The sequence below is a fragment of the Zalophus californianus genome, chromosome 7 (assembly GCF_009762305.2).
Source record: "Zalophus californianus isolate mZalCal1 chromosome 7, mZalCal1.pri.v2, whole genome shotgun sequence".
Taxonomy (NCBI): Eukaryota; Metazoa; Chordata; class Mammalia; order Carnivora; family Otariidae; genus Zalophus; species Zalophus californianus.
Window position 1 is genome coordinate 69619263 of NC_045601.1, and position 23992 is coordinate 69643254.

Genomic DNA, 23992 nt, shown 5'->3' on the forward strand with positions numbered 1-23992 from the left:
ACCAAGGCTAAGAGAGGCTAAGTAATTTGCCTAAGATGACATAGCTAGTACAGATAATGTCTTATCTTATTGGTCTTTTGAATCTCCAGAGTCTAGTAAAGTACCAGGTGTATAAATACTCAATGTTTGTAGAATGAATGAATTCTGCAATTCATAGGCTATAAGGATATCTGTTTTATAGCATGAAGACAGCTACTGTGAGTTGTCTTCTCATTTTTGTGGAGTCTGGAAAATCTGGTTCCTCAATACAACACTTAAGAAAAACTTGTAGCCTCCCTCTCTGACCGCTTACTTGTTTTCGCCTTCCCAGGGAGAAGCTCACTTTTGCTCCTACAAGGCCATCTTCTGTTCTTATTGAACAGCTGGCCGTGTGCGTTAGCAAAGGGGAGCCTGTGTTGCTAGTGGGAGAGACCGGGACGGGCAAAACCTCTACTGTCCAGTACTTGGCTCACATTACAGGTAACTTAGAGGGGAAGCACTCTGCTCCCAGACAAAAAAACATTTCACACGGACTGCCCCCCCCAATAAGAAGTCCACAAAATACTGGAGTTTAAAAAGTGTCACCACTCCACTTTACCTGGAAATTATCACTGGAAATTTTTTCCTTGGAAATGATGTAACTTTTTCCCCTCTGGAAATAACCACTGTTAATGGCTTGGTATTAACTTTTTTATGGTCTGCAAATATATAAACATTTAAGTTTCGTTTTGTGTTGAAAAAATGGAATTATACTCTATTTATTGCATTTAGTTAGTTAATAAGTAAACTGGACATCTTTAAAAATAGAACTGCCTCATTTCTATCTAATGGCTAAATAATAATATTCCGTACTGGATGTTTATTTAATTCTCATTTATAGACATTGCCCTACTGAAGGATTTTTTTGTTGTTTTCAGTTAATCTGATGCCAGAGCAATAATACACAATAAATCTTCGTGTACATATCTTTCTGGGTTAGGTGAAAATTTTGGATGGTTGAAATTCCTAAAAGTAAGAGAATCCAAGGAAGTGTACGTTAAAAGATTTCCCCTATGCCTATGCCCACACATCCTTAAAGATCACTGGATATAATTAGTCTTGAAATTTTCAGAGTGACCCTTTTGCCCTTTCTTTTTAAAAGGCCACCGTTTGAGGGTTGTCAATATGAATCAACAAAGTGACACTGCAGACTTGCTTGGGGGGTAAGTATGGTTTAAAATAATTTTCTTGTTATTTTGTGTTCACTGCTTGAGGAACAAATAGTTTTTCCTTTTAAAGCTCAAAATTAGCCTTAGAAAAAGGTTCAAAGACTTGCACCCCTACCCCCACTCCAGCAGGTTATTTATTGGACTTTATTGAGGAGCTCTTGGATGTGTGGATGTTTCTCTTTATTTTATTAATCTTTTTTTAAAAAGATTTTATTTATTTGTCAGAGAGGGAGAAGCAGGCTTCCTGCTGAACAAGGAGCTGGATATGGGACTCGATCCCAAGACCCTGGGATCATGACCTGAGCCAAAGGCAGACGCTTAGCCGACTGAGCCACCCAGGCATCCCTGTTTCTGTTTATTTTAAAGAAAACTTGAGGTTCTTCCTCTCAAAGATCATGCTGGAATGGAGAGGGAAAAAAAAAACAAGTATATAATCAACTAATATTTGTGTGTACAGTCATTTATCTAAAGCGTACATTCTAGAGTCACAGTGTCTTGGAGCTAGACTTTCTCCTGCAGTTCAATTATCTTTGAAACGTTAAGTAGCTCTCTACTTGGTTAAATGCTGCTCATGGGACTCCAGTGTGGTCATTAAAATGCCCTTCTTCCCTCTTGGTGTTTTTGAATATGTTCGGTTCACAGTTTTAGTTTGTGCTGAAGGCTGTAAAACTGCTGGATGCTGTTGGCATAGTTTATGTTGAGCGATATTGGACTCCAGTGTGGTCATTAAAATGCCCTTCTTCCCTCTTGGTGTTTTTGAATATGTTCGGTTCACAGTTTTAGTTTGTGCTGAAGGCCGTAAAACTGCTGGATGCTGTTGGCATAGTTTATGTTGAGCGATATTGGAATCTGTCCCATTGATTCAAAACAATTGCTTAAAAAAATCCTTAAAGGCATAAAGTAGAATTTATTGTCCTTTTTGCTCTTAATGGCGTCTCCCAGAAAGGTTTTCATTTATCTATTTTTTTGAGGGCCACATTACAGCGGTTTTTATTTTCATTCTCTTTGTCTTATATCCCTCCTTGCTGTGGTTAGAGTGCTACTTTGAATCCTGCTTCCTTTGGTACTTTTCCTTTTCTTGCCCATTACTTATATTCTGTTCTATACATATTAGTAATGATGTACTTAATGCTCTTAAATATATATTCTGTCCTAAGATCAATTAGCTAAGGCTTACCTCTCTTACTCTAATTCTACTTTCACTTTGTTATTTTTTTCCCCAGTGATCTTTCTGCTTTGTTTTTATTTTGTTTCTGTCAGTTAATTGACAATCTCCCCTTTCCCTCATTGAGGTACTTGGTAAATCTCCCCTTTCCTTCATTGAGGTACTTGGCAATGTATTCTTACTAATATATAGAATTTGTTACTTAACTAGGTATATCTCTACTACTGTGTATTTCTCTCCATTTTGTATCTATATGTGTCTTCAGGAATATTCTCCTGTTATGTATACCTAACACAAATGTCTGGTCTTGTACTAATTGAACATGGACTGTATCTGTCTCTTCTAAGAATTCGTAGTGTTATGTCAGCCATTGTAAGTAGTTTTAAACGTAGTGAGTACAAAGATGCCCATTTGCGTCCTGATGCAATTGATAATATAAAAAGGTTGGAATCAGAATATGGTAACTGGAATTTTGTTTTAGTGGACTTGCTAAAAAGAATATATATTCATTTTTCCTTGTTCGTAGGTTAGCATCAGTTATCAAAAAGAAAACTTACATGTGCTTCAGTTTTTGTATGGTTGGAAATACGCCTTGCTTCCTATACTTTTGTATTACTAGAAAGTGGTATAAATCACATCTTTTAACATATAACATACTGTAGATGCATGGATGACTTCCTTGTTTATGAACTTTTTTGTGTAAGATGGAAAGACTAAAAAATGACTTTAAAAAGACAAGGGAGTGGAAAACAAAATTCAAGAGTTGAAGGGAGGTGGGATAGAGAAAGGATAATATTTCTGTTTTGGGGATGTGTGGTTTCATCCGTTTTACTAGGTTTTATTTTCTTTTTATTTATTTATTTCACAGAGAGAAAGAGAAAGCGAGACAGGAACACAAGCAGGGGGAGTGGGAGAGGGAGAAGCAGGCTTCCCGCAGAGCAGGGAGCCCGATGTGGGGCTCGATCCCAGGATCCTGGGATCATGACCTGAGCTGAAGGCAGATGCTTAACGACTGAGCCACCCAGGCGCCCCTTTATTAGGTTTTATAACTTGTGTTAAACATATTTTACATGTATCAAATACTATTGTAAAAAAATAATGAAAGAAATTTATAGACTTAATTTATTTTGCAAATCTGGATCCTTTAGATTGATTTTAAAAAGATTATTGAGAATAAAGACACTTTATAAAAGTAAAGCTTCAAAGATCATCGAAGTCTTCAACTATGTTATATAGGTTGCCTTCTGATCTTTGTTAGTATATGTACCCCCTTGTTTTTTGATTAGTATTGGCTTGGTATATCTTTTTCCTTCATTTAATTTTTTTTTTTTTTAAGTAGGCTCCACACCCATCATGGGGCTTGAAGTAATGACCCTGAGATCAAAAAAAAAAAAGAATTGCTCTACCGACTGAGCCAGCCAGGATCCCATCCATTTAATTTTTAATTCATTAATAAAAAGATTTTTGAGATTTTATTTTTAAGTAATCTCTGCACCCGATATGGGGCTTGAACCTATAACCCCGAGATGAAGTGAGCCAGCCAGGCACCCCTGGTATTCTGGTAGGCAGAACGTAGTCCTTCAGATTACCTGTGAGTGGAGAACTAAACCAAGTTCCAACAGAGTTGGTGAGGAGAGCTTATGATGAGACTCTATGAAAAAGAGTAGAGGACACAGAGGACTTAGATGAAGCAGATAAAACCATTCCTTAAAGAGAAAGTCTAGGGCTAAATGGCAAAACCCAGAGCATGGGTTCACAGCACTGATTATGGAGAAGGGGATTGGGAAGGGCAACCACCGAGGAAGAAACAGCTGTATAGAGAAGGGGAGGGACCCTTGGAGAAGTTGGCAATGAAGGAAATAAAAAGATGGGAGGAAAATTAAAAATCTCATAGAAATGGAAAGGCCACCAACTCACGTCCTCTTTCTTGCTACCCATAGAAACATCTGCACAGAAGAGAGGGGGCAGAAGTGCACGCTTAAACTTGGAATCCTGACTCTAAAATGAAGAAGAGTGTTTATCATTTCAGTTATACAGCATGTGCTATTTTATCTTCTTTCACACATTACAGTTTTAGAGAGTTGTTTTCTTTTGTTTTTAACTATTTTCAAATGAATTCTTAAATGCATTCTCAGTGTTATATTCTCTCAGGTGTCAGGTTGGTTTCCACTGAGTACATGTGTTACAATTAATTTTTTTCTTTCTGAAGTGTACATATGTTGATTCATTTTTTTCATCATATGAAAATTTGACTTTAATTTACTTAACTGTTTCAGCCACTATACTCTGCTTTAAATGAACAAATGTTTTTTAGTCTAATTTGTAGGAATAAGCTTTTTTCATGAATTCAATAGACTTGAGCCAGTTAATAATGTTGATAATTATAACAGCTAATTCTTATATGTACTCATGTTCCAGGCACTATTTGGAGTCCTTTATTTTTACTTTTTAAAGATTTATTTATTTATTTTAGAGAGTGGGCAAGAGGGGAGGGGTGGAGCAGAAGGAGAGAAAATCCTCAAACAGATTCCCCACAAGCCACTGCAGGGCTTGATCCCAGCACCCTGAGATTGTGACCTAATCTGAAACCAAGAGTGGGACACTTAACGGACTATGGCACCCAGGCGCCCTGGAGGCCTTTATTTGTGTTAACTCACTTCGCCTTTTTAGCAACCATGAGGCACAGACTATTACCTGGTTTTACACATGGGAGAACTGAGATACATGGGGATTAAGTACCTTGTTAAGGTAATGGCTGGTTCATGTTTGGACCCAGGCAGTCTGTACTGAGTGTGTGTGTTTTTAATCATTACTCTGCTGCCTCAGTTAGCTTTGGGTTCCATTTGTACTGTCACCTTTAGACTAGCAATTTTATTTTTTTTTTGTAGTTTTATGGTTTTATTAACACAAATATGTGCACAACAAGCTGTTTATTCATTTTCTTCGCTGCGCAGACTGGCATTGGGTTTGGTGACTCTGATTGCCAACTGGGCTACTCTTTCCACCATGGCTTTGTGGTTCTTGGAGGAGACATTGTGAGCAAGCTCTGTACAGTAAGATTTGTTACACATCAGCAGCACTTTAAGCTCCTTGATGTTGTGGACTAGGAACTTCCGGAAGCCACTGGGCAACATGTGCTTTGTTTTCCTGTTGCTCCTGTAACCAATGTTGGGCATCAAGATCTGGCCCTTGAATCTTCTGTGCACCCTATTATCAATGCCTCTGGGTTTCTGCCAGTTGCACTTAATTTTGACATATCAGTGACTGGTGCCAGATGAACTTCTTGGTCCTCTTTTTAACGATCTTGGGCTGCACCAGAGGTCTGAGGGCAGCCATGATGCCCAGTAACAGTTGGCTGCCACCTCCGCAGGCAGCGCCAAGGAAAAGAGGGGAAGCTAGACTAGCAATTTTATTTAAATAAAATATGTGTTTTGTTTAATTCCTCACTACTTCTACTGTTCATCATTATTTGCTTGGTCCAGTGTGTAGGTCTCTCATCTTTGCTTCTACTCCTGACTTCCCAAAGGTCTCTCTTCCATTTAGTAGTTAATGATACTTCAAAGGTATCATCAAATCACATCACTTTCCGCCTCAAATCCTTGCACTGACTTCTCACTATTTAGAGTATATTCCAAAGGCTTTTTTTTTTTTTTTTACCTCTGAAGCCCTTCATAATCAGGCGCTGGCACTTATCTGACATAATTTCCTTTGTCTGGTTTTGCCAGTGAGTTCCAGCCACTCACTTTTCCATGTTGCACCTAGATGCTTGCCACCCACAGATGTTTGGCTTAGCTCCTTTCCTTGCTTGATTTGGGCCGTCTTCAAATTCCCGTCTTTAACAAAGCCTTTCTGACTATCGTATCTAAATTTACCAGTGCCTTCTTCACCCACTCCTTTATTTATATTCATAGCACTTACTACTACTTAATGTTTTATAGTAGATATATTTTTTTATTGTCTCTTTCTTTAGATTGTAAGCTACAGTGGGGCAGGATCTTGTGGGTCTTGTTTACTCAGTGCCTAACACCTAGCAGGTACTCAGTAAATTTTTGTTGAGTAAATAGAGTAAATAAATGTCTTTACTGATGTGTTAGTGCTTACTGGTAAGTGTAAATGAGTTTGAAGTTCTCATTCTTTTTCTGTCTGGAATCAGACTCTTTGATAGATGCTCAGTATCAGGGCCTTGGTTTTACTTTGTTTCATGGGTCCTCCCTCACAGTTTAATGAGTAAATAGTGTCCATGAGTTCTCTAATGGTGCTTGACTGTTCTGAAACATATTTGGTATTGTTTCGGTTCTCAAGTTATTTTTCCTGGAAATGAAATTTATGTCATTGTCCTTTAATTATAGTATTTAGTATCTTAGGTTACAGAAAATTGTATACTTGAGGTTTTTTGGGAACAGTTAGTGCTGCTTGAGCAACTTTTAGCTACAGCAGTGTTTCTCAACTCTTCATTATCGCCCCTCCCGCTGAGTATTAAATTAAAATTTATATGAGGGGCACCTGGGTGGCTCAGTCAGTTAAGTGTCCCACTCTTGATCTCAGCGTCATGAGTTCAAGCCCTGCATTGGGCTCCACGCTGGGTGTGGAGCCTAATGCTTTAAATGAATGAATGAATGAATGTGGAGCCTAATGCTTTAAGTAAATGAATGAATGAATGAATTTATATGAATTCATTTCCTAGCTCCCCAACCAGAGAAATATTAAAGAATAAGAGAGAATCTAAATAGTAAGAAATAGGGGTGCCTGAGTGTCTCGGTCATTAAGCGTCTGCCTTCGGGCTCCCTGCTTGGCGGGAAGCCTGCTTCTCCCTTTCCCTCTCCCACTCCCCCTGCTTGTGTTCCCTCTCTCACTGTGTCTCTGTCAAATAAATAAAATCTTTAAAAAAAATAAATAGTAAGAAATAAAATGTTGGGCTTTGGAGGGCCACAAACCATTGCAATGTCTAAGATTTTGTTGCTTCCCCCTCTCCCTTTGTTTCTCTTTAAGAGCAATATCTTCCCCCTGTCAATTGAGAAGCCGTGAGCTGCGCTCACTTTGCTTAAGTTAATTGATTTCAGATATTGTGTTTTCTTCTAAAATATCCTGAAAAACCGTACTTTATTAAGATTGACCAAAAAGTTATTAAGTACTATACATGATGTTTATTTAAACATGTTAGTAAAATAAGTGACATACCTCTCACTATCCCGCTAGGAATTTCCAATTTTTTTCTTTTTCTTTTTTTTTTTTTAAGATTTTATTTATTTAAGAGAGAGAGAGACACAGCGAGAGAGGGAACACAAGCAAGGGGGAGTGGGAGAGGGAGAAGCAGGCTTCCCGTTGAGCAAGGAGCCCAGTGCAGGGCTCGATCCCAGGACCCTGGGATAACGACCTGAGCCAAAGGCAGATGCTTAACGACTGAGCCACCCAGGCACCCCCCAATTTTTTTCTTAATACTATTTATCTAATACTAGTTTTTACCTTCAGTATAGGCCCTTCAAACACTGAGAGTGAAGAAAATAGATTATAACTTAAAACTTTAAGATCAGGGTGCCTGGATGGCTCAGTTAGTTTAGTGGCCAACTCTTGATTTTGGCTCAGATCATGATCTTAGGGTCTTGGGATTGAGCCCCGTGTTGGGCTCCTTGTTCAGCAGGGAGTCTGCTTGAGGATTTCTCTCCTTCCCCCTCGCCTCCTGCTCTCTCGCTCTCTCTCTTAAATAAATAGATCTTTAAAAAAAAAAAAAACGAAACCAAAAATAAAAATTTTTAGATTTTTCAAAAAGTATTTGGGTATTATTCCTGATTTTGAATAAATGAAATCTTAGACCTATTCCTATATTCTAAGACATGATTTCTAATATCTATTAACTTCAGAAGTTTGTGAGTTACATTTACCTTTTGTTTCAGTTACAAACCGGTGGATCATAAGCTTATTTGGCTGCCCTTACGGGAGGCATTTGAAGAACTCTTTGCCCAGACATTTTCCAAAAAGCAAAACTTTACTTTCTTGGGGCACATTCAGACCTGTTACAGGCAGAAACGGTGGCATGATCTCCTCAGACTAATGCAGCATGTTCACAAGTCGGCTGTCAACAAGGATGGAAAAGAAAGTGAAACTGGTAAGAATAGGGCCTATACTGCTAGTGGGAGGCCATGAGGCTGGGGCTTGATTAGCAGAATTGAAACCAGTGACCAAAGGGTTAGCATGACTAATAAGCACAGCTGCAGACTAATAAACGAGGCTGCAGTGTTTTCCCTTAAACATCCCTGACTCTGCTCCCCTGCAAGGCAGATTTGAGGCTTATTAGCCCATCTCCTTGTTTGGCTGCCTCTCTTTTTTTTTTAATATTTTATTTTTAAATAATCTACACCCCAAGTGGGGCTTGGACCTACAACCCCGAGATCAAGAGTCGCGTGCTCTACGGACAACTAGCCAGGCGCCCCTTGGCTGCCTCTTGAGTAAACCCCTTTCCTTGCTACGTACTCAGTTGGCTTTGCTGTGTGTCAGGCACATGAACTTGGGTTTAGTTACCAATCTGGTGAACCAGCCAGGATCTTTTTGCCAGTGGTTCATGAGCCGCCAGCTGATAATGAGAATTTGGTGACAAGTTCAAGCAGCTGCTTAGGCTCTTTGTCCTAGGAATTGTCCCTGAGGCCCCACCCTTACTGGGTGCTGCCAGCCCTCCGTGCTTAATTTAGCTGTTGTGGCAAGGAAATGGTTTTTGGTTTGGACAGATCTGTCTTGGTGAGCTTATTTCTTCCTCCCATGTGGCTTGGCTCTCTTAGCCTCCTTTTCTTGCTTGATTAGGAAAAGGTTGACTAGGAAGCCATTTGGTTCAGTTGGTGAAGCCCCGACTTTTAGGGAGAAACCAGTGCTCACAGAGGCATTCAGGGCTTCATTTGGTTTGTTGCTGCAGCTTTTGTTGGGATTCTAATTGGAAAATGGGAAATGACAATTTGATTCCTGAACGCAGCCCTTTGGGCTATATTCTTCAAAATGGGGAATTGTTTAGTTACGAACTTATGAAAGAAAAAAGGATGATTTTTTTTTTTTTGCAACACTGCTTGGCCATAATGTTCATTAGACTCTGGATAACAATGATCAGTTAATGAATCCATAAATTATAATACAATCTCTCAATTGGATTTGTCCTGTAATATTTTGTTTGCATCTTATTTGTGTATTCGTATACATGTTCATGTATGTTGTAAATAAGAGATATTTTCTCCACCTCTGGATAGTATTGCTAAAATTAGTTTGTAAAGGAGAGCTATTTAAGTTAGTTTGAAGGCAAGTACTTATGAGAATTGGGCATTTTAAAACTCAGAAACTAACCCAAGTTTTTCAGGTTCACCTGATCTGAAAAAATATTCGGTAAAGTTAATTTAAGGTTGTTGGTTTAATTAAAATAGACATGTCTTTAGAATTATCAGTATTACTCTTATTCTGCCTGGATTTACTTAAGTCAAATAAGTTGATATAACTTTTTAAAAATATATATATATATATAGCTTGGGCGAATGACTTTGTCTTTCAAAGTTTTTATGGGTAATCTAAATGTAACTGTTCAGAACAAACAAATGTAAGTAAGATAAAAAGGTTTACAGGTAAACTTTTCAGTAGCTTTCAAAATCTTTGATAACCTAAAACTTTAAAGTTTTATTAAGTTAAATGATGTCACTAAATAGCTAGATTGTTTCTAAATAAGATAAAACATTACTAAACATAGGTTTATCTGATTTTGGCCTCTTATTACAGAGAAACTAAAGATATTTGGGTTAGTAAACATGTTTTGTGCCATGCTGAGATAAGGCCTGTATTTCTAAAAATTCTTTAATGTCATAAATTCACCAATCTAAGGAATGCTGGTACAACAAACAGTTCACAACTAGTTACTACTTAGTTTTTTTTTTTTTAAAGATTTATTTATTTATTTGAGAGAGTGAGAATGAGAGAGAGAGAGAGAGTACATGAGAGGGGGGAGGGTTAGAGGGAGAAGCAGGCTCTTCGCTGAGCAGGAAATTTAAGGTTTCTAAGAGTTAAAAGTTCTAATACATAGAATTACTGAAAATGATAAAGGAAACAACTGTATGCAAGGAAAGTGAGACTGGTTATTTAAAGAGGGAAAATTGAAGACAAAATGTGAATATAAAAAGGAAAGTTGTAGAAGGTTTGTGACAAGGGAATCTCTGGAAAGGAATTTTGTGCATGGTAGGCACTAAGGTTATGGATATTAGTGTGTAAAGTTTATTAGGGAGTGATCAACACCTGGGGAAGAGAAGAGAGTAAGAGCAAGATTAGGCAGAAATTGAACAGTGATACAGTATCAAAAGAAGCCTTAGCTGATTCTCTGAGGAGTTACAAATTTGGATTATCCTTCAGAACCATCCTAAATTTGGGCAAAATTGGGGCTCGACTTTTATAATAGTCATTGGATGTGACCACCTGGGAAGAGGGCATGTCCTCTTCAGTCTTCAGTTGAGGTAGTCCCTGATGGCATCTCAGAGTTGAGGACTGTTGGCAGTGCCCCTATAGCTGAGAGCCCTTCATTTCTGATGGAGATTCTGGTCAGCACATCACTGCCATCCACCACAAGAAATCAGATCCACGCTGTGCCCTGGATATCCTCATCCCGATAAGTATATATCAACTTGGGAGATGACAGGGAGGAAAAAGGAAGGGACTTCATGAATTTTTAAAGAATTCATCTTGTTGGAATGAGTGTTAATATCAGAAGTATACTGGCATAAAATTGGAGTTAGGTTTTCATGTTAAAATGGTAGTTTCCTTAGATTATTGATCTAATAAGAAATTGTAAACAAAGGTTTTTCTTTATCTTAAATGTAATCTGCTTAGAAAAACAAAATTTCTATGTTTTGTCTCTATTAGGTCCTTTATTACTTAAGAAAGTTGAATCTTCTCAATATTAAAGATCCTCTAAGTGTTGCTAATAACTCTGTAACCCTCTGTATTTGCCTTTAGAATCTCTTATTGCTGCCTTGGCTAGATAGGTAATTAGGTTTTGCAATGATCTGTAATCCTATTTTGGCATATGCTTCAAAACTTTCTGATACTTCTGACAAACTTCCCAAAATTCAACTTCTGAAGAAAGTCTTTTTTACTAATTAGGCTTATTTGGTATGTCACTACATGGGAAGCATTGTCAAATAAGTGATGATAAACCATCCTAGGTTATAAGATTTTAATATATCCTAGTACAGTGTCATCACTTGTAATTCTAATTATTAAAATGTTGCGTGCCCCAGTAATAACCAAATTTCCCTGTCAGCTGCAGTATAAGGAACTCTGATCAGATCTTTAACCATGGCCATTTTTTAGTCTTTTGTCATTTATAGTTACTGTTTTACTCTAATGATCTTGCAAATATGTTTCAGCTTCAAGGCAATTCATGGAAAGGACTTTTGACAAATAGTTTTTTGATACCTTTAAGATCATAAAACTGAACTAGGTAAAAATTTCTGGAACTAATGAAAAAGCTGGATTCAAGTAGAATAACATGGGAATAAAAGAATTGAGAAAAATGATTATTTTTTTATGACTTTTGTTTGAAATATTGTTGGCTCTCTAATGTTTGCTGTTCTGGATTTAAGGAAACTTTTTCTCTTAAGTAATGACTCACAGAAATTTAATACAATATTCCTTTGTAAACAAATATGAAACATTTATTTTTTTTCTCCAGAATTCAGAAAGTCTCAGTGAAAGTTCTTATATTTTCATGGCAATTATAGTTATTAGCAAAAGTTCTCTAAGAATCTGTTCTCCTTGTAACAGGACACCACTGGAAACATTGGTTATATTACCAAGGCTTTGACTGGAATGTCATATTTGAGGGTGAAATGCATAGACTCAAATGTGACCAGATGGCTTTAAGGAAGTAGGTTGATTTTTTTGAGCTGATAAAGCCCCTTGGAAATATCAGCTTGATACCTTGCTTACAGATACCTTGCTTACCTAGCAGCCTTACCAGGCCTAACTTTGAGAGCCCACCTGCAGGACTGCCTCCTGAGCTAAGACAACTGTTTAACAGAACTGACCTATTCTCAAGACTAAGACTCGTTTATGAAATATGGAGCAAACTTCTTACCTAAGGTCCAGAACAATTAAACTCAGGCTAAGAAGAAACAATGTTGAATTGTGATGTTTTTCTAAGAAAAAAATTCTTGTCAAAAGGGGAGAATGTTAATTTATAACCATACATAATGGCTTCACTATACTGTGGTAACTCCTCCACAAAGCTGAAGCCCTTTCCTGGTACATGCTCATGGGGCTAGTTGGAAGGAAAGGGGACTTTTGACCTTAGAGAAAGAAAGACAAAAACACCTAAGAGCCAGGATCACCCAAACCTTGGATGGTGGCACATCTTGGGCACCAATTTCATCCACTATCTTTGGAACAAAAATTTGCTAACTATTCTTGTGAGCCCTGACAGATTTTCTTTTTTAAGGTTTTATTTATTTTTAGAGAGAGGGAGCAAGTGAGCATGGGGGGAGGGGCAGGGGGAGAGAGACTTAAGCAGACTCCGTGCTGAGTGGAGAGCCCAACCTGGGGCTCGATCTCATGACCCTGACTGAGATCGTGACCTGAGCTGAAACCAAGAGTTGGCCGCTCAACCGACTGTGCCACCCATGTGCCCCACCCCGACAGACCTTAAGGTGTTTTTCAGGAGACAGACTAACAGATGAGTGTGATTACTTGAGGTTACTGATTTGCTATATACTTTACAGCAGGTTGAATCCACAAGCAGTAAAGACAATACCAGGTGATGGTGTTTGTACATGCTTGAAATGTCACTGTAAGAACAGCTGTGTCTCTAATAGAGGAAAAGAACAGTGGCCAGATTTCCTGCTTTTTACCTGCACAAGGATCTATATATGGACATGCAGAAAAACAGACCAGAGAGGTGTACCCAGGTAGTGGCCATTGAAGCTGATTGAACCCACCTGGTCAGAGTAGGAGGTGCTTTGTTAGCACTCCAGGATCCACCTGCTATAATATAAGAGTATTCTTCTCCACAATTAAATATTTCCTGCATTCACCTTCTTACTAGTGTCATTGGTGTCACAAGCCAACCCCTACAGTGAACTAATGCCATTTGGCTTTGAAGAAAAACCAGTTTATATCGAAAACTTAGATCAGGCAGCTGGCTTTTAAAGGAATGAGGAGATTCAATAGAATCCAGTCAGTTGTGTTTGAGACTACTTCCAGTACCAGCGACAAATTCAGCAAACGTCTAGAACTTCCAAGCATCGCTGTGAAAGAATTGACTGGTGATAATGCAGTTGTCAGCCACAGCAGAAAAATGAGATGGAGTGACAAGAAAGAGCGTTTGGGTATACAGCTCTTTCCCAGATTGTAAAGCTCCTTATTCTTGATGAAGTGTATTAGCTGCATGGACATAAAGGACTTCAGCTGCTTTTAGTAGCTTGTCTAGTTGCTGTATATGTCAGCTTTCCAGTGTTGCTCCAAACAACCAAAGAAGAAACTACTGTTTTGGTCAAGCAGAAGGTACATGTTAAGCCAAGTACCAGGGAATATTTCCAAGAAGGCACGAAGTTGTTTTATTCCTCAAACCCCAAAACTGCACCCTGTTTCAGGCGGAAGTAGCTAGAACTGTTGTCATCCCAATTCCCTCAAGAATGAATCATGATCAAAGACATTCGGGGAGGTGGGGCTCCTGGGTGGCTCAGTCGGTTAAACACTTGCCTTTGGTTCAGGTCATGGTCCTATGGTCCTGGCATCGAGCCCCATGTTGAGCTCCCTGCTCAGCGTGGAGTCTGTTTCTCCCTCTGTCACTGCTCCTGCTTGTGTTCTCTTACTCTTGCTCTTTCTCAAATAAATAAAATCTAAAAAAAAAAAAAGACAGTGGGGATTGAAACTGGTAACCAAGGAATTAATGGGACCAATAATAAGCACAGCTGCAGACTAAAACCACAGAAACAACATTTTACCCAGACCTGTTTTCGCTTGCCTGTAAATATTCCTGACTCTCTTTCTTCGGGAAGGGCAGATTTGAGGCTTGCTTGTCCGGAGTCTCCTCTTTCAGCTGCCTTTTGAATAAATCCTTGCTGCACACTTGGTGTCTCCGTGATTGGCTTTGCTGTGCATCAGGCAGACAAACTTGGATTCCCTCAAAGAATTAGGAGAAGAGTGGGGGGAAGAATGAAGCCATATAAAATGGGGCTTTCTAGGACTTAGGGCAAAGATGACTAATTATGAAATTTTGCTGCTCTTGTGATTCTAGGCATGATTTCCATAAAAACATGGTTGGTAATATTGATGTACAGGTACCACTTATTAGTCAATATGTCACATTTCCTTAGAAAATAAGTTATTTCCAAAAAGTTGGATTCTACAGCCAAAGGGCTTTTGGTAGCTTAGTTATCTTCTCTGTGCTTTCTCATCCGTAAAATGGGGAAAAGGATACCTACTTCAAACGGCTGTTGTGAGGGGTGAAAGAATTAATGTACATATGCATATAAATGAACTGATTACTATAGTGGCTGGCACATAACATATAAGTATTTGGATTTATTTTCTTATACGTCTAAGATGTTTGATTTTTATGTGAGTTTTGTTTTGGTTTTTTTGTTTGTTTGTGTTTGGTTCTCTGTATTACAACCTAAAATGTATGTTAAATTCTTGTCGTTATTCTTTTCTAGGGTTACTCCTAAAAGAGAAATGGGAAGCATTTGGTCTTAGACTCAACCATGCTCAACAACAGATGAAAATGACTGAAAATGCTCTATTGTTTGCATTTGTAGAGGTATTTTGGTTCAGTTATTTAGGTTAAAGGAATGTTGATTTGATGCAAAATGCAAGTTTAGCCAGGCTACTATTTTGTATTCTCTTTATGTTGATATTTTTAGTGCTTGGTGTTTAAGACTTAATAAACACTAATGAAATAATACTTCGGGGGGGAAGATTTCTGAAAAATGTCCTTTATGGAAATTATAAGGCCTTGATTAGCACCATTATTTTTTTAAAGTTGCAGTTGAGGACAATTAGTGAACTCTGTTTCATGGTAAGGGGTTGGGGGGATAGATTTGGATCTATTCACTTGAGGCCTCCCTTTTTCTTTCTTTCTTTCTTTCTTTCTTTCTTTCTTTCTTTCTTCTTTCTTTCTTTCTTTCTTTCTTTCTTTCTTTCTTTCTTTCTTTCTTTCAAGATGTTATTTATTTCACGGAGAGATAGCAAGAGCAGGAACACAAGCAGGGGGAGTGGGAGAGGGAGAAGCAGGCTTCCCGCCAAGCAGGGAGCCCAATGTGGGGCTTGATCCCAGGACTCTGGGATCATGACCTGAGCCAAAGGCAGACGCTTAACAATTGAGCCACCCAGGCACCCCAAGACCTCACTTTCTATTCCAGCAAATGGGTAGCTCTACTGTTTTCTGTCCTCTCACCCTGTGGGAAGAACCAACTTAATTAAATTTTCATGACTTAAGCTTTTTAAATTCTTATTTTAAAAATTTGTTTCTGTGACATACTTTAGACTACACCCTAAAAGGAGGCAGGACTCTTGTTTGAGGTGGTGTTTTGGTGAGCGAGAAGGTCACTGGATCATGTCCATCAATGTGAGAAATTTGGTCATCAGTGCTTAATCTTAATAGGATTATTTTTAAAATAACCAATTAGGATGTCAAGTGCTCTCAAAATAGAGTTTATACCTATTTCATGACTTGGCATTACACTGGAATTCAATACATTTGTTCTGTTTTATTTTCAAATAAGTTTATAGAAGATTTTGATAGGATCATCATGAAAACAAAAGTATAAAGCCATTTAATAATAAAACAATTTAGTTTTTGATGTGTCAACTGAGTGGATTTTAAGATTTTTCAGTGCTCTTGGAAATAGAACTTGAAGAGATAAATCAGTGAAGAGGAGGAAAGATTTAGTTTGATTTTCTCCAGCAAATGTGAAAGGCTATGTATTTAACAACCACTGCACTCTCTTGATTTAGTCATTTATCTCATCTTTGCATATTCATCACCTATTTATTTTGGATGCTTTTATTAACCATTTGGGTACTTATAAATATCTAAATACATTATAAGTTATTAGTTACCTGACCATCTGTCTACTGAGATGATTTAGTTTGTTGCACCCCTCTGTTAGGCTCAAAGATATTCTCTTGACCCTTCTGGACATTTAAAAATGGTTAACTTGACCTTAGCTCTTAGAACCAGCTGGCAGGCATTTGGCATTGAGGGTGAAAGCTCTTCAAGCACAAAAGGTTTGTCCTCACTTTTTGTTTCTAAACCTGCTTACATAACTGCTCTTGGTGAGTGTATCTTTATTTGCAGTGGATTTTTAACAGTTTACTTTCTCTTCTTTTAGGGTACACTAGCTCAGGCCATAAAGAAGGGAGAGTGGATCTTGTTGGATGAGATTAATCTGGCTGCACCAGAAACATTAGAATGTCTCAGTGGTTTACTTGAAGGCTCCTCTGGCTCCCTGGTGTTGCTGGATCGAGGAGACACAGGTAGCACTTGATCCCATTGAGGTTTGATTTGGTACCAGGCCTTTTGGCCTCTTTAGAGTAAGATTCTTTTGGTTAGGTGGATTACATGGTCCTCCAAGTGTCCATTCCATAGTACTAATTTTCTGCCAAGTTAGGTGACATTGGGAGTGCAAAGAATAAGAATTTAAGTTACTTGGGTAGTAGACAGTAGACATGCACACTGAGTGACAAAATACATGCTGGTGAATAGGTGATAAAATATAAATAACAATGAATAGCTATACCTTAAAAGGTAGTGGAAGCGCAGCATAAGATTAAGTTGGTACATAGGTCTAGAAATTGGTTTCAGTGGGGTTTCAGAAAAAGCAAGGATGGTTTGAGCAGCCAGCACCAACCCCGCTGAGCCTGAGGCAGGGTTTCCTGGCCTGAGGTTCTGTGGAGTTAGATAGTCTTCCCCTGGGTACCTGTGGCTGATCACTTGATGTTACCAGTTGAGAATTTATAATTTTCTCTTAACAGAACCACTGGTTCGTCATTCTGACTTCCGTTTATTTGCCTGTATGAACCCAGCAACAGATGTGGGCAAAAGAAATCTCCCACCAGGAATAAGAAACAGGTGAAGGGACACGGCCTGAATCCTGGGGAATTTTTTTTTCTTTAAAGTTCTCTTTATTGATTGGTAATATTAACATAACCAAACCTCATAACCATGCTTGAAATTTCTTGATCTCTGATAAGAGGAATCCTTCCTTATTTGTCATATTCCTCTACCTTCTCTAGGTGGTAGGAATACAGAGGACTCCAGAACACTGGAGAATTTTTTCCTTTGGGTTGTTTGTATGACACTTAGTGGCTCACAAATATTGTAGAAAATAAAATTTTTTCCTTCTTCAAATAACCTTATAGCTATCAGAAAAACCTTCACACACTGATAAAACAGTAGAACATATAACAGTATAAGTGCATTTTAGGAACTGAATCCTCTTGGATGAGGCCAGTGATTTGTAAAAGGCCTTTTAATTTTCAGTGTTCATTAAACACGACACCAACAAGGTATTTTGTTAGTATTTTATGTCTGTAGCATTTGGAAAAAATAAATGATCTTATTTTTGTTGGTGACCTTTTGTTGAATTTTGAGTTTTAAAATAGTGCTAAAATTTTATTAGATTCCTCCCTCCCATTAGAAGAATAATAAAACCTTCTTAGGAAATTTTATAAACTATAAGCATTGTATTTTGCTTTGCTCCAATGATTTTATTTTTGATGATGAGGGTGCTTTTTGTTGTTGCATGTATTTTTTTATCACATGCCGTTATAGTAACACCTCTGAAAATAAGGATAAAGGTCTTATCTTCTTTTATTTCATTATGGTCAGTTTGTATCTAGATGAAAAGCTTTCATATTTTATAAGCAGTTAAAATGAGTTTACATAACTTCTTGTGTTTTGTATTTTTTTATTTTTTATTTTATTATTTTTTAAATATTTTTTTTATTTGACAGAGAGAGACACAGCGAGAGGGGACACAAGCAGGGGGAGTGGGTAAGGGAGAAGCAGGCTTCCTGCAGAGCAGGGAGCCCAATGTGGGGCTCGATCCCAGGATCCTGGGATCATGACCCGAGCTGAAGGCAGATGCTTAACGACTGAGCCACCCAGGCGCCCCTGTATTTTTTTTAAAGATTTTATTTGAGAGTGTGCATGTGAGGTTGGGGCGGGCGGTAAGAGAAAACCCAGGGTAGGGGCAGAGGGAGAGGGAAAAGCCAGCTCCCCGCTGAGCAGGGAGCCCAAGGAGGGGTTCAATCCCAGGACCCTGGGATCATGACCCGAGCCTAAGGCAGATGCTTAACTGACTGAGCCACTCAGGCACCCCTTGTGTTTTGTATTTTTTTGTCAGAATTGCTGTATTAACTTCCTAAAAAGTTGTTATTATTTAATAATCATTGTCTTACAGGTTCACAGAACTTTATGTAGAAGAATTGGAAAGTAAAGAAGATTTACAAATTCTTATTGTGGATTATCTGAAAGGACTGAGTGTGAATAAGACCACAGTTCAAGGAATCATCAAGTAGGTTCTCTTTGGTTTCTCTTCATAAACTGTGTGCCTCATGCACATATATTACTTCTTTGTTTGCTTCTGACTAGAGAAGGATTATCATTAAGGTTTCTATTTTAAAGTTGGAACCTTATGAACTCCCATGAATTTTCCTAATGAAACTACATTGAAAGCTTAAGAATTATCGCTGATGAGAATATATAAACAATTAGATAATGCTCTCCTAATTACTTTTGTATTCATAGCCAGGAGTTTGCATCCCTGGAATGTAAATGGCTTGTATTTTGATATGTCTTGATGAAATCTTACTTTTTGCAATTTGCATGCTAGTTATGTGCGATGCAGGGAGGAAAAGGTTGATACAATGAGTGATTTAGGTTTAGAATTGAGGCTTAGCTGAATAAAGTACAGATTGGCCATGTGGCTTGGTGCTTTCTTGAGCCTTTTTTTTTTTTTTTATAAGAGTGCATTTTCTAAACTGCAAAGCATTTTATTTTATTTTTTTTAAAGATTTTGTTTATTTATTTGACAGAGACACAGCGAGAGAGGGAACACAAGCAGGGGGAGTGGGAGAGGGAGAAGCAGGCTTCCTGTGGAGCAGGGAGCCCGAAGCCGGGCTCCATCCCAGGACCCTGGGATCATGACCTGAGCTGAAGGCAGACACTTAATGACTGAGCCATCCAGGCTCCCCAAGAAAGAAAAACCAACAAGTAACAACGTTTAAAGTAAAATGTTTTATTTATTTATTTTTTAAGATTTTATTTATTTATTTGAAAGACAGTGCAAATAAGAGATCACAAGCAGGGGGAGCAGCAGAGGGAGAAGCAGGCTTCCCACTGAGCAGGGAGCCTGATACTGGGCTTGATCCCAGGACCCTGGGATCATGACCTGAGCTGAAGACAGACGCTTAACGACTGAGCCACCCAGGCGCCCTTTATTTTAATTTTTTTTTTTAAAGATCTTATTTATTTGTCAGCATGCATGCACAAGCACGGGGAGAGGCAGGCTCCCGCTGAGCAAGGAGCCCAATGCGGGACTCGATCCCAGGACCCTGGGATCATGACCTGAGCCGATGGCAGATGCATAACCAACTTAGCCACCCAGGCATCCCTCTTGAGCCTTTATTTCTCTTTCTGGGTTTGTTTTTTTTTTTTAAGATTTTATTTATTTATTTGACAGAGACACAGAGAGAGCACAAGCAGGGGGAGTGGCAGGCAGAGGGAGAGGGAGAAGCAGGCTCCCTGCTGAGCAGGGAGCCCAATGTGGGGCTCGACCTGAGCTGAAGCTTAACCAACTAAGCCACCCAGGCGCCCCGTGATTTTTTTTTTTTTTTTTTTAATGCTTTGTGGAAAGGGCACAATCTTTTATATCAGACAACCTGAATTCTAGTACGGGCTGTAAAAATGAATGCTTTCATTCTGGGCACGTCGCTTAGTTAATTTTGTCTGTGTTGTCTAGAAAGAACTAAACACTATGTAAAGGTTTTGAAATAGGATCATATTAATGTTTTACTTTGCATTTTGTGGTTTATTCCCTTTTTTTGTACAAATAATTATTGAGTTGCCCAGGTGCTAGGGAAACAGCTATAAATAAGATAAATATAAGTAAGCTCCTCATGGAGCTTTTAATTCAAGAGGTGAAGATAATAAATAAGGAGCTACACACTATAATTTTTTTGAAGTGACTATAACCTCAAGATTTTATTTTCTTCATAATATAATAAAATATGAAGCTTAGAACTGGATCAGTTGGCCCTTTCTCTTCTAATCTCCTCCCAGTTCAAAATGCTTACATTCCTTAATAGCCAGCATTCTCTTAAATCTTTTTTTTTTAATTTTTTTTTAAAGATTTTATTTATTTATTTGAGAGAGAGAGAGAGAGAATGAGAGATAGAGAGCACGAGAGGGAAGAGGGTCAGAGGGAGAAGCAGACTCCCCACTGAGCAGGGAGCCCGATGCGGGACTCGATCCCGGGACTCCAGGATCATGACCTGAGCCGAAGGCAATCGCTTAACCAACTGAGCCACCCAGGCGCCCGCCAGCATTCTCTTAGATCTGCAGTTGGGCTCAACACATTCAAGCCTCTGCACAATCTTCTTGTAATTTTAGCCTTTTTCCAGAAAATCAGCTTAGTCTGCCCACCATAGCCACTCTGCATCCTGTCATAATGCTGCTTTCCTTGGACATAAGGAGAATCTTTGCCTTTCTAGTACCATGTCACTTTGTGGGGTTGGTGCTTGCCATACTTCTTGCAGAAATTCTGGTGGGTTTTAGGAATGTTCACCCTGTTTGCAAGAGCACTATCAACACAGAAAGCAGGAGAAACATAATCTTAGGTTATGGTAAGTGAAGAAAAATAACACATAAAGCTTGGAGCCCTCCCCCCCCTTTCTTTTTAAGATTTTATTTGAGAGAGAGCAGGGTGTGAGGCGGGGGAGAGGCAGGGGGAGAGAGAGGGCGCAAGCAGGGCAAGAGACAGGGAGAAGCAGACTCCCTGCTGAGCAGGAGCCCAATAGAGGACTTGATCCCAGGACCCTGGGATCATGACCTGAACTGAAGGTAGGCGCTTAACCAACTGAGTCACCCAGGCGCCCCAGTGGAGCCCTATTTTAAATAGAATAGTTAAGGAGGCATTTGTGAAAATGCTTTGGAATGGTTTACCAATACCGAATACTAAAATTGGAACACTTCTGTTAGCCAAGAATATTTGGACAAAAGTATAAATATGTAAAAACTAATGATGTAATGTATGGAGATTAACATAACAATAAAAAATTTAAAGAAAAAAGTATAAATATGTGTGGTTAAAATTCAAAAGCAGAGATAAAACAGACTAGATAAAGCAGAGGCTCTTGTAAAATGCTAATAGTAGAAGTAGTAAGTGTTCCATTTGTAATAACCCCTTCTAAAATGTAGATTCTTTCTACAAAAGAAAGAATGTGTAGCTAGATTGCAAAGAGGCAAGTCAAATCTTATCAGGCAAGAACTTAGATTTCATCTGTGACACACATTTGGTTACTCTTGATCTTATGTAGCTGATCATGAATTTCATGAAATTCTAAATTTCTTGCATTTCATGTTTCAGTCTGAAACTTCTTTCATCTTGTCATCTTCTAGTATTCTAAAGTGTGTGGTAATGATAACAGTAACAGTCACCATATTTTCATACTTTTTAACATTTTGTCATTGTTGATTATGGCCATACCTATGACCTTTCAAAACACCATGATTTTTTTCTGTGTGCTTCTCCATCACCCAGCGACTTTATTTCCCTATTGTATTAGAGCTGACTCTGGAACACTATGTTTGGACTGTGTGTGTGTGTGTGTGTGTGTATCAATTTTTTTTGAAAGATTTATTTAGAGTGCACAGGGGTTGGGGGTTGGAGGGGCAGAGAGGGAGGGAGAGAGAATTTCAAGCATTCTCCTCTCTGAGCACAGACCCAATATGAGGCTTGATTCCACAACCCTGAGATCATGACCTGAGCCGAAATCAAGAGTTGGACGCTTAACAGACTGAGCCACCCACATGCCCCTGGACTCTGTATATTCTTACTAAGGGCTTCTCCTATCTTACTGTCTTTTTCTTAAGAATCTGATGGTTTTCACCTCTCTCCTCTTTTTATCCTTCTTTTGAAAGAGTCTCTGAGTGTGTGAAAAATAGATTTTTTTTAAAAAGATTTTATTTATTTATTTATTTGAGAGAGAGCGAGAGATAGAGTGCATGAGCAGAGGGGAGGGGTGGAAGGAGAAGCAGACTCCCCACTGAGCAGGGAGCCCTGGAAAATAGATTCAAAAGAGAACGTCTGAAAGATTTTGATGAATGCTCTAGGAAATTGTATGTAAGCTTAACTATCTAATTCTATAAAAATGGCTTTTGGACCTTGTGTAAAAAAATGGAAATAGTGGCAAAATAGTGAATGCTTATTAGTTAATGAAGTCATTTGAACTCCGTCCTTTTTGTAGCTTGTACACAGCTCTGCGGAAAGACTCTGGGACAAAATTGGTGGATGGAACTGGCCATAGACCTCACTACAGCCTTCGGACTCTTTGCAGAGCTCTGCGATTTGCAGCTTCCAATCCGTGTAGCAACATCCAGCGCTCGCTCTATGAGGTCTTTCTTTTTTTTTTTTTTTTAAAGATTTTATTTATTTATTTATTTGAATGAGAGAGAGAGAGCACATGAAGGGGGGGAGGGTCAGAGGGAGAAGCAGACTCCCTGCTGAGCAGGGAGCCCAATGCAAGACTTGATCCCGGGACTCCAGGATCATGACCTGAGCCGAAGGCAGTCGCTTAACCAACTGGGCCACCCAGGCGCCCCTATGAGGTCTTTCTAAAGTCTGTGCTTGGATGGGCTCACCATTGGATGGGAGGGATTGGTGATGCAAATGTCAGGTTTGCCTGTGCGTTTCATTTAGTCAGCTCAGCCCAGAACATACCGGAGTGATCCTGCCCTTTTTCTACCATCACACCACATTTAAAAGTTGTTCTGGGAACCAGCACCCCCCAAGAGGTTGAATTTTGTTCCTGAAATAAGTTGGCCTGTTATTGCAGAAGGATAATTAGTATTATGCATATTTGTTTTTTTTCCTAGGGCTTTTGTTTGGGTTTCTTAACACAGCTTGACAGGGCATCACACCCAATAGTTCAGAAGCTCATTTGTCAACACATTGTCTCTGGCAATGTAAAAAGTCTGCTGAAGCAGGTATGTTGTTTGATTTCTTCACTTGTTTAACGTAAATGAAAGGCTGAATTATCAAAATTTCATTTTTTTTAACAAAACTTGTTTCTAATTATAAAAGTAATTATAAAAGTAATCTAATTATAAAAGTATAAATTTTATAAATTTATAAAAAAAAACAAAAAAGTAATTTTTTTGTTCCCCAAAAAATTAGGTGGTGTCTTAGATGGTGAAAATTCCCAAAATTCCTACTCCTACTCTTTAGCGATTTAAACCTTACACCTTTCCACCTAAATCATATATGTATTTTGTTATATATTCAAATTCTCACAGTGTGTGTATAGATTTATCAAGGCAAATTCTTTCTTTTTATTTTAATTCCAGTATATTTAATATACAGTGTTATATTAATTTCAGGTATACAATATAGTGATTCAGCAAATC

At 38.5% G+C, this 23992-nt stretch overlaps 1 protein-coding gene across 1 annotated transcript in view; it reads left to right on the forward strand.

Annotated features, from left to right (window-relative positions):
* Positions 1 to 23992, forward strand: part of MDN1 (midasin AAA ATPase 1) — a 157976-nt gene that overhangs the window by 32142 nt on the left and 101842 nt on the right. Inside the window, exons 14-22 of the mRNA XM_027601624.2 lie at positions 311 to 459; positions 1121 to 1181; positions 8244 to 8455; positions 15018 to 15121; positions 16695 to 16839; positions 17338 to 17434; positions 18768 to 18881; positions 22834 to 22981; positions 23462 to 23572. Coding sequence (XP_027457425.2) covers positions 311 to 459; positions 1121 to 1181; positions 8244 to 8455; positions 15018 to 15121; positions 16695 to 16839; positions 17338 to 17434; positions 18768 to 18881; positions 22834 to 22981; positions 23462 to 23572 — 1141 coding nt within the window. The remainder of the gene's footprint in view (positions 1 to 310; positions 460 to 1120; positions 1182 to 8243; positions 8456 to 15017; positions 15122 to 16694; positions 16840 to 17337; positions 17435 to 18767; positions 18882 to 22833; positions 22982 to 23461; positions 23573 to 23992) is intronic.